Source organism: Vanellus vanellus (genome assembly GCF_965231255.1).
Source record: "Vanellus vanellus genome assembly, chromosome: 5".
Taxonomy (NCBI): Eukaryota; Metazoa; Chordata; class Aves; order Charadriiformes; family Charadriidae; genus Vanellus; species Vanellus vanellus.
In genome coordinates this window covers 78,849,861-78,866,863 of record NC_138910.1, presented here as the reverse complement: position 1 = coordinate 78,866,863, position 17,003 = coordinate 78,849,861, and the positions used below count along the sequence as shown (strand labels likewise).

Genomic DNA, 17,003 nt, shown 5'->3' with positions numbered 1-17,003 from the left:
GAAAGCCTGGGGATGAGGAACCAAAAGGTAGCATGCGGCCTTCAGCCATCTTTGATCCAAGTCGATGTACATCCAGTGAATCTCTTCTGATAGCGCAGGCTATACCTGTCTTATAACGGCTAGATATTGCGGCATGTGGGCTGAAGTGGAAACGGTGTCTTCCCACAGCCGTGCTAGCTCTGCAACGCTGCGCTTGGGAAGAGGAAACAAGAAGCAGCACATCCCACACTCCTTGTTATGGAAATGTTGACAGTTATTCCATGGCCAAGGCAAACACCTGTGTGCCCAGCCTGTTCAACCTGTCTGCACATCTGGGCTTATCTCTTGTTTTTACAGACCTAGTTAATTATTTCGTATTCACTTTTAAGACAAATAGTTTTGTTCTGAGTTTGCATCTTAAATTACAGTATATTTGAAGACTCTTCAGATAAAGAACCCAAATCTTCAAAGGAAGAAATGAAGGCTATTTTCCTGTCCCCAAACTCCTGGGAGAGGCTGTAACTTTGAAGTGTGCTATTAAAGGTAGAGATAATGTGGGATTCACCTTTGTAAATGTGGCTTTCTACCATGGAGCTAATTATCTTAGAATCAACGGAGAACTAAAAAGAACTCACAGTGTCTAAGGAGCCATTCATCTCATCCAAAGATAGAACACTGCCTTGGACTGGACTTCATAGACCACACTCACTGGCTCACCAGTGGATGTAAAGGGAGCCCACCAATACAAGCTCCGAGGTAGATACCTCCAGTCTACACACGCACCTTCAGTTAGGTGAATTCCACTCAAAGTGTCAACCTCTGATCTCACTTACACCAGCCCCTGAGGTGTAACTGCTTTAATGACACTTACGTCATAGCCACTTTACAAGTATGAATGTATCATCACCTTCTCCAGGAAGCAACAGGCATTTTAGAGCTCGTCAAAATATTTTGCCAGGAATATTGGTTCAACTGAAGTTGGTGGTAAGCATTTTGATGACTACGACAAAATTTTCAATAGCGTACAGCGTGTCCTTTTTTTGATATAAAACATACTCTTCCTCTCTTCCTTCATATCTCCTTTTATAGTTCCCCCTTTCCTTGTATGTCAAATGGAAGATGAAGGATGAAGATAAAAGTGAGAAATGAAAAGTAAAAAATAGATTGGGATTTTTTAAACATTTATTAAAAAAAAATCATTTTAGCACCAGCTCTGTTAATACTACTTGAAATTGTTATGTAACTGCACTGTCCTTTGTACACATCTGGGACCAAATTCATTCCCTTTCTTCTACTGGGTGAAAAGGAGGTAGAAATGCTATTCCAATCAAACAAGAAGGAATAAAATACTGTACCCAGGCAACAGGCAGAAATTCAAAACAAGGCCTAAGACCGCACTGTATTTAGCTTTTCCAAGGTATGGCTCTTCATGTAATAATTTGATTTGCTGTATGAAAGATGTGCTACAGTTATTAGAAATACTCATAGGCGTGTAAGTCTTGGGTCTTTTTTCTCTGTTGCCCTGATCTCCTCAGCATGTCAAGGTAGAAAAAAAAGGGCAAACCATTTGTTGGAGATCTTCCCAAAGAGAGAGAGAACAAAAATGAATGCAGAAATGATCAACAATAATTCAGAAAGGTTAAGTGCCGCCAGAAGGAGAAAGTGGTTCCTCTTCAAAGCCTTGGCCAACTTCTCAACGCAACCTTGAAGGGCTTTCTGCTGATCACGGGAAAGACTCAGGGAAGGAAACAAGACTGAATAGGCATCAGTCCTCAGTCTGTGCCATATACTGACGTGTAGGGTTCATTTTCTCAGAGTTGATGGATTAGCATAAGAAGTAATGAATGGTGCATGGATCTCCAAAAGGTTTGTTTTTGCAGTCTCTGACTGGGAAATACCAAATTTCTCAAATGGCAAAAGAAAGAGCTGTTTGACTTGAGGAAGAAGAATATACTACTACTATTAAACTGATCAACATTACAAGTGTGCCTGCCTTATGCTCGAGAATTAAATGCTAGAGTCTACAGATTGCCGGCCCAGATACAGACCATTACTCCGATAGTTCAGTTGTGGTCACCAACTCCAGTGGATGCAAAAATGGCCTTTCAAACAAATTCTGAATGCAGAACACAACCGTATTTCCAAATATATGGATCCTCATAAACATTTCTAATCAGTTAAAGGACGTGAAATACTGGAACAGGTTGCTGTTTTCCCTGTTTGCCTCTAAAGGGGGCAAGTAACCTTGGACAAGCCCCTTCAGTCATGATTTTCAGAAACGCTTAATAAAAATTATTAAGTCATTGCTTCTGAAAACCGTGCCTAGAGTGATGCAAGTTTTCCCGTGTATAAGAAGGGGCTATCACTACTTACGTGCTTCTGATGGGATATTACAAGTCTCAATCAGTGATTGTAAATTCTTTGAGATCTTCAGATGGAAGATAAAACAGGTCTTTGTCTATTATTTATTTACTTATTGACTTATTATTTATGTATCCCTAAGCAGCTCCGTGCTGCCAAACCATATTTCTCTTGGCGTCTTTCAGCCTGTGGCATTTATATTTTATTATTGACCTCACTAAATGACATAAAATGTAAGTTCTACAACCTATGAAAATATGCGTATTCCAGATCAGAACTTCATTTCTACCTGCTGTAGGTAGGGAGGACTTGGACTATCTGGCATTATTAAATCTGTTACTTGTGCGTGGGGGTTGGAGGCAGGAATTATCCTTCCATCTCAAGGCAAGCATAAATATTTCAAAGCACACATGATTCTAATTCCATTGAAGCTCATCTGAAACATCCCAGACTTTTTATTGAAAATGAGATGATAATGTATGGTGGCCTGCAACAGATATACCAGTATTTTAAAACTACTGCTATTGGGCCAAGTAATTATGCAGTACAGCTGTTGCGTGCTATACTGGATTTTTTAGCGTTTTATGAGTTCGTGGTGGTGTGCAGCACAGAAATAAGAGGATTTTTCAGAACGCTGAATTCAAACATCTGATTATGCAGGCCAGTCTTGTCTTTTCCCTTCTTGATTTGTAGTAGCCAATAACAAACTAACTAACTAATAAAATAAGTTGCATTCATCGATTAGGTTAGCACTTCATGCGTCTAAAGCAAGTGAAGAAGAGCCAAAATTGTGAATTCTATTCAACGGAATGATCAGATAATAAAGAATCAGTTAATTTGAAACAGGTTATGGTTTTCTTCAGATAGTCAGTACCCTTCTCAGGCCCTTCTCCTGGAACAAAGGAGCAGTCCTAATAAATACACATGGGATCCTTTCTCCCAGGGAGCGCTCACTGATGTGGTAAAGGGACTTCATGATCACACCTGCAGTGCTCAGACAGATTTCTCCACCAGCACAGACCAACATATGGGGGAGATACATCCACCTTCCATCTCCTCTTCCAAAAAGCCTTGCCAACCCCTTCAAGTCCAGATGACTGGATGAAATTTCTTTCTTCATAAAGTTGTTTGAAGTCTTTGAAAGGGTCATTTGGCGTTGCTCCTCTCCCTCTCGGGGAAAGTCTACTATCACCCTGCACTCCTCACCTGTTCAAAGATGTAGTGAGTGGTGTGGGGAATCAAAACCACGGTGCTTTCACAGGCACTAGAGCTAGTCCATCAGGCCAGGCCAACAGTGGCTTCACTAGGGCTCGATGCTCAGATACCTCCTCTATAAGGTGATAATTAGGTTTACTCATTAAACATTGATCAATCTTCCTAGAAATAGTAACATTATAATCATAATGAAACAGGATCATTTTTATCAGCTTGTTTTTGAGGCCATTATAATTGGCTTCATTACAATTAAGAAAGTATTTTTTTAAAAGTCATTTCCCTGGAAATGTTATAGAACAGTTTGTTCTGCTAGCTATTTCCACTTCAGGCTTCTAAGTTGCTTTAACTCCCTGCATGCTGAAAGCTTTCTCCTGGCATTTAAGTCAGGCAAGTGCCAGTTCAAATTATGCAAGATGTATCCCACCCTTTGTACCCCAAAGGTACTTATTCTGAAAATTGACCATATTAGAGTACTAATTGGCTAAGCCACCATGCTGGCTGATGTGAAATGCTTTCAAACACCATGAAACAGCTGTGTTTATCGGAAATATGAAGAGTGACTTTTTAATAAGGAGATCTGGCAATAATCCAAATTTGTTGAAAGGAACTTACACTTCTGTGTATAATACAATACAAGAGGTAAAGAATAGAAGCCTAAAACAATAGCTTTAAGCCCACAGATTTTTGTGATGAAAGCAGTTACCCAAACAAGAAAAAAAATAATTAAGAAACTTGGGCCGGGATTTGCAGAGGTCCTGAGAGAATTCATTAACTCCTTTTGAATTTCAATGGAAGCTGTGTGCCCGTAACTCTTTCAAAGGTTTCTGAAAGTCCCTGTTTTTCTTACTGCCCGTTAGGAATAGATTTTAGGGTGATAAACGTAGAGCAATCTCTTCTTCAGGACTTGCCTCTACTTAAATACCGAGCTGCTGAGGGGAGGACTGACCAGTCCTAGGACCAGCCCTTTGGAGGGAATTCCGACCAGAGGAAAACTTAAGTATCGCTTAAGTGCCATAATGAGGCAAAGGGGCTGTTTAGTAACATGTCTGTCAGGTTCACGGATGAGCTAAATTCAAACCGATCCTGTCTTGCATTCCCATTTGCAGTGACAAGGCTGGGAAATCACGCGTTAGGAGAACAAAAATAGGCCTTACCCTCTTAGCATGGCTCAAATTTAGGCATCACTGATACTTCCACATTATGCAGGCAAACGCAGACGAAACATTCAAAATACAATATAAACAGCCGACCAATGCAAGAGATATACGAACACCCTAAATATGATGGATGGAGGATCCGTTCCTGCCCATGGACATCAAAAGAAGGACTGAACTGGACAATGTCCACCTCTCAGCTCCAGAAGTCAAGTGCAGGTGGTCGGCTAAGCACTGCTGAAAAAACAGACCCATGGTATCTCCAGGCTGCGGCTGGCCGTCAGCCCCTTTTTGCTGCTCTGAAGAGTGGTATAAGGCACCCGGACCCTTTGTTCAGAAATACTCTGTCTGTAAGAAATTTTGCAGTAGCAAGTGGGAGGCAGAAGGACTTTTGCCAGGGCCCACGGAGTTCCTAGCAAAAAGAAAACATGCTTAAAGCTGTGTTTGGGCACAAGGTTTATTGGTGTATTCTGGATCGTGAGTATTACAGGCTGCTTTTGAAAACCTGTAGAGCTGAACTGAGTGCTGGTTCCAGATTCTGGCATAGGCAGGGGGCCAGTTAAGTTAGCTATTTTGAGCAGATTGTTTTAAAACATGTCAAAATTCTTCTGCCTTTGGGAGATCAGAATACTATAGAACTGATTTCAAGGTACAGAAACAAAAGTCATACCTATAGAAAGCACTCCTTCCTTTCAAGACCATAGCTAAAGGTAAAAAAAAAAAAATCATTTAACCTATTTGTAGAATTCCTACCTCCCATCAAATGCTGGCAACTTTTGCATATTATTATTGTTGTTAATACACATGATGCATTCCCACATAGAAGATAAAAACTACTGCTAGGAGAATATATCATGTCTTTCTTGTAATGAAATGCAGTTGATAAGTTTACAATAGAAATGTAAATTCTCTTAAAAACCACAACCTTTATGTGTGTGATGATATAATTCTGCTTTGATACTAAAAAGGGCATGGTAATGGAATCTGTGACTTTGGAGTGATATATTGCTGTTAAGTTAATAGGACTCCACATTCCCATTTCTAATATCAGTGTTTTTTTCCCCTTTCATTCTGTAGATGGTAAGCTGATACTACATAAACATTGTTAAAGCTATAGTTCCACGCTACAGTAATTCACTTAACTTTAACATGATTTATGGTTCTGTCAATAGAGGAGGTTGAAAATCCAGAGCTCTGATGCTTAAACATGGGTTCCATATTTAAAGCAATAATGTGCTTTTTGTGTGTGTCTGAAGCTAGAAGAATTTAGCATAAAGCAGAGATAAAAATATTATAGTTCACTGCACTGTTTAAAGCATGTAGTTTAACTTCACGGATACATTAAAGAGAGCAAAGAAACTGAACACAGAATCAGTAAACGCATGGGTAAAATACTTTGGTGCTGTAGCACTTTATTTTTATATTATTTTTTAGGGATGCATGAAATCCTATTAGTATTTTTAACACTCCCCCTTTTTTCATTCTTTTGCTCAGTTAGAACAGCTCCTTTTGTCAGGATGAGTTTAAATCTGGGTCCACTGTGTTAATCACCCCCCATTCTTCTTTCTGGCACTTACCCTCCAGGCATTTTGCCTCTTTAGGAGATTAAGCGACCAAGTCATCTTGTTGCTCTAACATGTCCTCGCTGGAGCAACATATTAACACAATTCCTCTGCAAAAGAGCCCTCTTTAGAAGTTTGCTGCAGGGATGACAAATTAACCCAGCATGGTGTCCCACACATCTATCTCAGTACAAATTATTAGTGTAATAGAGCTTTTAGTTATGCATTTATCTAGTAATTATTGAACGGTTATACAAAACGAAGCTGAGCAATCATGGCCCTTTATGAGGCAATCTCAGTGGGTGGCCTTACAGTTAATTTAGGATAGGACTGTCTAAGCAGTTCACTCACACACAAATTAGCTGAACAGCCCGCTCCTTTAAATATTTCCTATGTCACAGGCTAACTCTTTACAATACAACAAAGGTAGAGTTTTAATTACACGGTTCCTGACTTTTGTTTAGCCGAAGCTTTAACCGTTTGCGAACCTTCCTCTCTGCCCTCCCCTGCCTGGGATATGGCAGTGGATGGCCGTTTGGGTGGGGTATCCAGTGATTACTAAACCCTGACCTTGAGGCCATCTGTGAGGAAAGCGTTTTTCCTTCAGCATCCTGTTCTTTCAAAGCGAGTGGAGAAAAATTAAAATCTTCACCTACACAGTCAGCTATCCTGCCGTTGTAAACTGGAGCATTCCTTCGCCCTGTCGCAAAAGCAATGCTCGTCTCTTGGTCAGCGTTCTGCTATTTGAGGTTCTACTCAACTTTCTTACCCTTGTGGTGTGGCTCTCTCCTTGTTTGGCTGCCCTACATTACCAACCCCTGACCTGAGGTGTCTGTATGGGAATGAACTTGCACCGCTTTTTTTGGGCCTTAATTCAAAGGAAAGTAGGTGGTTACATTAGTCTGCCAGCTGACAGCATCGAGGAGCTGCTACAGATAGCTGTACGGAACAGGATATTAAAAAATGTCCTTTTACATTGAGTAGGTCTGGAGCGAGGTGACAGGAATTAGCACTTTGACTCGCTTGAAGCTGGCTGATGGGACAGCTAACAGGCACTGATATTTTGGTGACCCTGTGGAGACTTCTGATAGAGAAGGGCACAATCTCTTCCCAGATATGTGACATAAAGTTTTTGCCACTTTGGCACGAACAGAGAGTACTATCCTGCAGAGCTCCCTCGGTAGGCCTTGTCCTGCTAAAAATCTCAATGGCAAATGCTTATTATGGAGGAAATTAATATAATGGGAACCACTCCACTAGTTGACTTTCATCCCTCCTTCTGCTCACACACCCGTTTCCTCGGGTTCTTCCCTTTGTGCTGTAGTTCTTGTTTCTTGTAATTGTGTTTCTCCTTCATTTATCTTCCTAACGTACCATCTCATTCTTATCTTTTTTCTTTCCTTGCCTTGTCTTCCTTGCTTTTTTGGCTTGGAGGATCTATGCTGTCATATTCTGTGGAAATGCTTGAATGCTCTACAGGACAGGCTGCCGTATATCCTAGGTTTACAAGATCGTGGTCAATGTAACGTTTCAGCCAGCTCCAGATACAAAGTCACTAGAGTGTAAGTAGCAATACATGGAAACCTAAAACCATTTATGTAAATACTGCTGTCAGCCACAGCGTTCAAATCTTTCACTGTCTGGTAAAGAGTTCAAGCGGGCTAATGTCTGGGAAAGTTTGTAAGGTGCCAGCAATACCTGATGGCTTTGCAATACTGGAGTACTGTGGTGAGCTACGCTGACCACCGCATAATCTAACTTGCAGGTAACAAAAGTATGCTGCGTAGGAGATAGGGTTCTAACTGCTTGAATTTTCAATGCTTTGAAATAACTTCTAAAACTGATAGAGACGCTAAAGCCACCCTATAGGTGATCAATTTACCATCTGCCAGACACTGAATCCTAACCACACTGGTCCAGAGAAGACATATGGTGCATTCATAGAGTCATGCCCAAAAAACTGCCATCATCAAGTGAGGCTCCATGAATCACTTTGCTAGCTTATCACCAAAGAAACTTGGATCTTACCACCATCTGTTGGAACTACTGAGGAGTCACTGAAGCATTGGCATCCATGCGCCAGCACTCACTGCACATCTGGTCCTTTGGTCAGCCAGCTCAGATCCTCTCTGCTGGCTACTGCCCAGCTGGGTTGAGTACTGGCAGCAGCACCAATGCAGACAGCAAACTAGTGCACAGCCTTCCACAACACAGTACAGTACAGTACAATTTCATGAGACCAGAGGTTTTCCAACTGGTTCATGAATGGAGCACCTCATAGCTAAGAAATCCTCTTAAGCATCTGCTCCTCCTCCAAGCAAGTCTTGTTTCCAAAAGGACTCATCGTGGGGATCGCTGGGAAGGGCACTCAGTATCCTGGGATACCCCAGCATAAGACGTGCGCTGTGTTCTAAGGAATGTTTGGAAGCGTGTGAAAGATTCGGGAATATTCCTGAGAAGTTATAAATCACTGGTTGTCAATGACAACACCTGCCATGAATAGTCTACAGCTTCTTCTCTGCTGTCTATTTTGATCGTGCTTTACAAATGCATCTCATATACACATCCAAGTGACAAACTTGCACATATGAACATCAGAAGGAGATCGAACCTTCTTGTAATCGTTCAGTTGGCTGAGGAGCTTACTCTGATGGTGACCTACTTACTCATAACTTTCCTTTCTCTGAAATGTCTCTGCAGACTGAAGATTATTAAATCCTGCTCTTACTTTTCTGAGGACCACTCAGAGTGATCTGCCACTGACCATTTACGTAATGCATATGTATCCAAAGAGGATGCAACGTGTGTGTACTATAGTATACTGTTAATTTCTGCAGAAAGGTACAACTTCCAGTAACTAATGGTGGATAAGAATTGCTCAGAGATTATATCCTCTTATATGACTGCATTATACTCTTGACACTTTTGATACCTGAAAAGCTTCTCTCTTCTGCTTACTGTCCTAAAGTACACTGGAGGCAATGGGATAAAGAACAGAGCTGGATTTGCAGAAAATAATCCATCTCAGTATATTACCCTTTACTAACAGAACGATTGTTGTAGAAGAGAAATAAACACAGCCAGTGTGCTGTGGAAGAAGAATACTGAAGAGGAATGTCCAAAAAGAACAAAGAACGAAGTCTGGAGCAAGATTTTTCCAGGATGATGACACTTCAAGAATCCATGGATGGATTCAGAGGGCCTTTTTTTTTCCTGAAAGTCTGCAAGACTTTGTTTGTGAACAAGCATAAAACAGAAGATGCTTCTAAATTATATTGCAGAAGAAGTTTTGGTTAACCTGTTAGGCACCATGATGATTAGAAACTGTGTTGCTTCTTTATGGAGTTAGTAAAGACGTCTCCTTCCAAACAAACAAAATTTGGGAACTGTAATTTGCTCTTTCAAATTCTGGCTGTCTTTGAATGTTCTTCTCACATAGCCGATGGGTATCCCCTGGTGCACAGAAAAAGTCTCGTGAAAACAGACTGTAGATGAGATTTAAACAAGACCTCATCGGTGACACATTTTGTCTCTCAACCACACAAAAATCCAAAACAGAGGGTCTAAACAGGGGCAGACAAAAGCATTCAATGATCTTAAAAAATAAGTGTGAGGTTCAACATAGCTAAATAAAGAAAGGCCTATTAACTAATCAATCAACAATCAAATCTAAAAGGCTGAACTCCTAAAAGATAGGAATTCAGTCAGCTGATGTGCACTGAATATAATGTTAATGGAACATTCGTATTATTCATACTCATATCACCAATTATCAAGGCTTTTAAAAGGAGGTACATTTGCCAGATAGTTCAGATCCAAATTTCAAGGGAAATCTGTATAGATCTCAGATGCCTAAGATTTTCTGAGGATCTAGGTGTGTGTCTGAGGGTAATAAATAATTTTTATGGGATTAACCACAACAAATCAAAATACAATAAGTAGATTTAACAAAGCACAAAAGCCCATGAACTGCAATTCTGACCTCACTTCACCTTAGTGCAATTCCACTACTTCACACCGCATCACCTGGACTGTGCAGACAAAGAGTCTCCTCCTGGTTTATGCTGCCCTCAGTAAAACCACAATAAAGCCAAACAGACGTTTCAAAATAATTTCCAGTATGAATTGCTAATATGTCTTTTTATGCTTCACCATTCGACCAATTCCTTAATAATCTTGTCTAAATGAGACAAAATTTCATAGCAGAAAGAAACATGTCACAACCATTCATTCCTATTTTTATATCTTCCAAAGAGTTTTGTAAGAAGATTCATTCATTTGTGTATATTACTATGCCCAAGTGAGTTCCTTTTCAAACGTGAACTGAGTACTGCATTTAGTTTTCTAGGCTAAATGCAAATGCATCTTTCTACCAAAAACGTATAAGCACATCTAGACCCAGAGGACATCTCTTTCACTTGGAAAGTCAGTCGGAAGAGTACGGTGAAGAAAACCAGCCAAAGAATCGCAGGAACCAACTTCAAAGGAGTCCCCTAACAAGGCGGTTCTTCAGCACACTGATACCGACAACACGAGCACTAACCGACTGGCAGAAACAAAGCCATAGTGCTGGAAGACAGGCATGGTTCAGAAGGGAGCGATGGGTCCCTATCTCCAGTGAATCTATGTTATGAATGGACACAAGCAGAAGACACTCTCTGTAACACATTCTGTCCCTTTGCCCACCCTCTTCAATAAAACCCCAAGCCCCCAGAAACCAGCATTTCCACTTTGGGCACTGTTGCACGGTCATCAGCCCAGCCTAGCAAAACCAAACGCAGGTCTTGACAACTAAAACCTCCGGGTCATCGAGCTTCTGAAGTGGGTGGGTCACACGTGGCGATGACTCTCCGTGGAAAGGCGCTGGGGTGGACACTGGGTGCCGTGGCTAACGTTTAAGCTGCCTGGGGGCTCTTGGGTTAGGCCTCACCTCTGGGTCCTGTAATGACAGGTCGATGGTGCTGTGTGAAAGCCGTTCCAAGGGAGGAGGTCTGCGAAGGCGAGGGACTGCTGAAACCAGACTTCTCTGACTTCTTTAATGTAGTTGGCGATGGCATTCCTGGCAAGAATGATTGATAAGTGCAATTTAATAATGCTAGGTCATGGAACGACAGCCTATGCATTGTGAAAGTGGGTGCAGAAGCAGCTAGAAAAACTTAAAGGACAAATGAAACGGAATACAACAGCAAGCTGAAAGCTCACTTTTATTTGTGGCCTTTTTTGAGGCGGAAGCAGCCATAGTTTGCTCTCAGCAACGAGTACTAAAAGGCAGCCATATTTTTCTTTTGAATCTGAAATATGGATAAGATGCAGCTTATTATTGCTACTGAAACCTACTCCGCTTTATTTTTAGAAATCTGTAATAGCTGGAGCATTTGGATTTTTACAGGCTTTTTATGAGTTCTGTCTTTCACTCACTGGTTTAGTAGATTATCACAAATGGATCTTTTAAATGTGCTGCACGACTCAAGGCACAACTAGAGAATGAAGTTTTCTGAGTTCATACTCTGCTTCTCCTTACTCTCTTGACTTCAAAGGTATTTGAAAGTAATATATTTATGTGGTTCTCTTTTGCTTTCAAATTTTTTTAAAGGGTGAATGGTATTTGTGTCTTGATATTAGAAGCCACACTGGAATTATTTCAGAGTTGTTATTATGCCCTTGAACTATATCAAAGGCTTCCAATGAAAATCAGAGTTAAGTTGCCATTGGGTGAAACCTCTCCCGTGGACAGGCAGAAATGGTGTAATGCTAATACGACTGGTTTGTTGTACTCTGTAAGAATAACTCCTGTTGATATCGTATCAAGCCCGTGGCACCAAAGAAATTAGTGGAATGAATATATTGCAATAGGCTCTTAAAATCCAAGCCTTTTCTGCATATGATTTATGCTTGGATAAAAGCATATTACAGCATATAGATGAAGAGTATTTATGTGTGTCTGTATTATTCTCTGTATTTTTATAGCTGTAGAGGCATATGGGTATTCAGATCATCTGCACATACTCTGAAAACACATAATTTCCAGTATATACAGTACATCAGACATTTTGCATATCCGTAGGGATGTAGCAAAACAAAGGTGCAGAATAGTTGAGGTTTCAGGTGCAAAACCAAAATATCAGATAACGTGCAAGTTGAACTTCCACTAGCAAAGTCATTCAACCTTATTTCCAACTCTGTATTTTATAGAATTTAATTGTTAAAAAGTAAAGAGAGAGGCCTGGACAATATTATCTCTGGACAACATTATTAACTTTATATTTAATAACACTAGTTTTATAGTCCCTGGGATGTTGATTGCAATACGCAGGAGCCTTCTTTTACTTTATATGCTGCACTGCTGGGGTCTTAATGGCTTCAGTGAGGTTTTTCCAGTTTATATTTCAGAAAGTTAAATAAAGTAAGGGAGTGGTTAGAGTTCCAGTGTCGTACTTGCAGCTTTCTGTCTTGAAACTGTTCGCTACAAGGGTTTGCTGCTGTGGTGGCTTTTTCCTCATAGCAAGAAAGGTTACATACTTAATCTTTTAAAAATAAAAGTTTAGAACTGACAGACTATTGTGCAAGAAAAATACTGGGTTGGGTTTTTTTCATATCGGTCTTAAGGACTTTGGAGCGGGGACAAAAGCAAAAAGAGTTGGTTCATTTTGGGGGTAAGTGAGAAAAGGAGACTGCACTGAGGTATTTCAATGCAATATTCCAATGCAGCCTGCGGAATTTCTGCTCAAATGGCATGTTGGGAAGTAACTCAGTTATTGCTCTGTGTTTTGAGTGTCCATCCTCTGTGTTTGAGGACACGGATACAAATAAGTAAAGGTGCCGTTGACCCAGATTCCCTTACGATAGAGGAACTGGCGATGGAAACACCAAATGAGTGCCAGCCCCAGCCCTAAACACAAAGCCAAGGGTCAGCGGCAATGTTTGTTCCTGGGGAGGGACAGAGGAACCCCGCTGCCGGCAGCAGGGCCACGGGTACATCTCCTCTGCGCTGGGCTGTGGAAGGGGCTCGGTTTGCCCCCCGGGAAGGCTTTAACAGGCTCCATCCCTCTAAGTGCAAAATACCACAGACAGAACAAGAGACTATTTATGCACGGGGCTTAACACAGTAAAATAAGCCTGCGTGTGAGCTGCTCTAACTGCAAGGTCGTGCGGCGCTCTTGGGTGGAGGCACGAGGCCCCGCAGGCAGCTGAGGCCTCTGCAGCCCATGAGCAGAGATCCAGGAGGGGAGAGGAGTCCCCGTGCCCTGGGCAAGCGACGGAGGTCGTGGAAGGAATAAGGGCTCTACGTCCATCCACCATATGGTTCAGCTGGCTCATGAGCTCCCTGCTTTCCCCCATAGCCCCTAGCTGTGCATCCTCTTCAGGGAAAGATAATAAAGCTTCTGAGAAAGTGAAGAAGCTCTTCTTTTACCCCTGTGCTAAAAAACCTGCTTGACTCATCTAAACCATGGTATGGGTGGAGAGAAGAGTGGAACACAGTTTAAAGCTGTAGCAAGTACACGTGACTGCGTCCAAACGCTGGAACTTGAGGAGCTACAACAAAGGTGATGAATAAATAACCTTGCACTGTGGCAATGCTGAGTGGTGCCATGTTCATATGGGGACGGATTTTATAAGGTCGAGGCAACTGTTTTCATGTGAAAAGAGAGACTTTAATGTAACACTGTGTTGTAAAACTGAGTAGAAAGACAAATTGCAGCACTGATAATTGGTTCCTACTTTTGTTATATTTGTTTGTTATCATTGTTCTGATTGCCATTATTGTCACTACTACGTGTTTTTTTATTTATTTCAGGGTGTTCTGAAATGCATTGGTTTGGAACAGTCCAAGTCTGCCATGTTTTTATTTTGTTTGAGGTTTGTAATGACACATTTTATTTTGAGTGATCATATCTATCAGATCTCAAGAAAAAAATGGCTGCATCCTAGTTCAGAAGAATATGCAAACAGGAGCTTAATTGCATCACTTAATATTGACCAAGAGAAAGAATAAGATGAGCTTGCCAGCTCATTTCCAAAGCATGTTTTGTCCTTTAAGAGGGGAGGGTATGACAGAAAGTTAGGCAGTGCAAAGCAATTAGCATCATTCACATTTTATGTTGCGCTAGCATGGTGCTCTAGCAGCAAAATTCAAACATTCTTTGAATGGGTTAATAAAAGAAGAAATACAGTCGGCATGCAAGAAAAAGGTTTCCAAGAACAAGCCAAAATATGTCCCATTCTTCTAAATTTATCACAGCCATGTCACATTATCCTTGAGACTGCCAGGAATGTCAATTTTTTTGCAATTTAAAAAAAATATCTCATTTAGCACCATATGTTTGGTTAATGTGCCTGATATATCCTGCGTATTCTTTAGTCCATCCATTTCTAATACTCGTTTTCTTTTTTTCCCCCTTGCTAAGCCATATGCTACAATGCTGGTCATTCTATCGAAGCTCCTTTCGAGAGCTGAGAGGGAGAGCGAGGGAACTCAGGTTGAAGCACCCAGAAAAACGTAAATCTCATACTACAAGTCTCACTTTTAGGTAAGCAGCCTCAACACTTGAGTTAGCATTGTCGGTGCCCGCTGCCTATGAAAATCAGGCCACCTATGAGATGGCATGGTGCATATTAACAACCGTGAGGCGGGAACTAAGATAAATGACTAAATATGGAATTAGGTGTTTAATTTTTGGCACCCATGTCTGAGACTCTTGGCTAGTTTTAAAGGTCTTCTGTTTCATACCTAATGAGTTTTAACACATTTAGTGGTCCCCAGTCCGCAGCCTCCCCTCCCGTGCTGCTCAGGGATGCAGGAAATTAAAAAGTTAAAACCGAAGCTACCCAGGGCAGAGCCCAGGGAGGATGCTGCTGCCTTGCACGGCTTTCCTCACCATTGTTCCCAAAAGCTAATGGATATGGGGGACCACTGCACTGAAAACCAGATCTCAGCATTTCACATGGCCCCAAGGAAAGGGCAGTGCCAACTCATAAGGACACCTCTGAGTCCCGGCTCTCCTCTGTCTCCTCTCTGGTGCAGGGCAGCAACAAATTACAATATCCCCCAACCTGTCTCAGCTGCGCTGGCCGGTGAATAGGGAATGGAGCCAAGGATCCTCCCCGTTCCCTGCCTCTTTCTATCCATCTGCTCCGAGCAAGGAATAAACAAGAACAGCCAGAACACAACGGCTGGGTAACCCAGGTGGGGTTTAAAAGTGTTTCTTACTATTCTGTGGATAGGACAGTTGTCCAAATCACAGTCACACCTGGCACTTTTAGGAAACACAGATTTCATAATTCAGGTCTGAGTCTCCTCTGAATGTTATTTAGAGTGCAAGAGAAGAAAATCAGACTTAGTCTATTTTCATCTTATGGCAGCTTTTAACTACAGAATAAATGGAAAAGTTAATTGCTAAATAAAAAAGAAAATAAAGGGATATGTGGCATAAAACACAGATGGAAGTCTGAGTGGGTGTCTTACTTTAACTTACTGTAGTCGTGTTCATGAGATTCTGTAAGTATATGTATGCCAAACATATATGGTCTTAGCCTGCTCCCATTAACACGAATCCATTTTTTTCACTGGACAGAGGGAACCAGATCAAAGACCATGATGGTGCTAAATGGAACAAGATGTGTACTTTCGTATTTTTTTCCAAAAGGAAATATTAATTTGACATTGGTTTTTCAGTTGAAAAGAATTTTAATTGCAGTACACAATAAGCAGAAAATTCAGACAACAATAATCTTGAAACTGTTAGCAGCATTATATTTCTATCAAGGAATCTGTGTGCCTTTTCAACATTAGAGCTTTCTGAATTTTCATTAATTTGGCATTTCCCTAAACACACAAGTTATTTTGTTCATTCCACATCATGCATCACACCCTTCTGCTCAATGCATAATGCAAGCGTAAATGGGATCCTTGTCCTTGAGAGACTCTGGTTACTGGAGCCATTGCACGGATGTTGAAGTCCCGCAGCAAGACTTTCCAAAACTCTGCGCTTCGCAAACCTCCAGCCCAAGTTTAATCAGTGAATGCACAGGAATACTTCATGTTCCTCATCTTCTAAGGGGCACTGGAGCATTGTGATGGTTTTAATTCCTCTACCTCCTTATGTTTGCCAGTACTAGAAACGCACCACATAAGAGTCTTCCTTGAGTACAGCTAAAGATCTTCAAATTTTCATGTATGAGGCTGACATATATTTAAATGGACCAGAAAATGATGCGTGAGAATTGAATGCACAAATCCTTCCCAGAGCAAATAAATACCTATGAACCCGTTTTCCATACACCTATGCACCTGACTAACAGAGGTACTGCAATTAGGATTAACTAATGATGGAGTGAATGGAGTCACAGCAGTGTAAGAGGAGAACAATTCCCCTTCTCTCCAAATCTATAGCTATATCTGTATCTATATCTGTACATCCATCCAATTTCACCTGATTAATCACTAGCTTTATTCTGACTGCGCACATCCTAAACAATAACTCCATCTCGAGTTAGCCACGTCGGTAGACCAGCTAATATTAATCTCCAAAGATGATTTTTGGATAATTATCCCACTATTCCCAGTAGCTCTCTGCCACTAGATTCTCGGTTGGGAATTTCGTAACAAAAGCTATGAATGAAACACGGTTTGGATCTTCATTCTCAAGGGACACTATGAAAAGGAATCATGGAAGCTCAGGTATTACCGGGTGGACCGTGAACTCAACAACATGCAGAACAAATAGATGACGCT

The 17,003-nt window shown here is 41.1% G+C and overlaps 1 protein-coding gene across 5 annotated transcripts in view; it reads right to left on the bottom strand.

The window, feature by feature from the left end:
- NFIA (nuclear factor I A) overlaps positions 1-17,003 on the bottom strand; it is a 253,310-nt gene that overhangs the window by 38,105 nt on the left and 198,202 nt on the right. For 2 of the 5 annotated variants that reach the window (XM_082484430.1, XM_082484429.1), the window contains exon 7: positions 11,202-11,330. The exons of the other annotated variants lie outside the window; for them this stretch is intronic. In XM_082484430.1, coding sequence (XP_082340556.1) covers positions 11,202-11,330 — 129 coding nt within the window. The remainder of the gene's footprint in view (positions 1-11,201; positions 11,331-17,003) is intronic. 5 annotated transcript variants of the gene reach the window in all.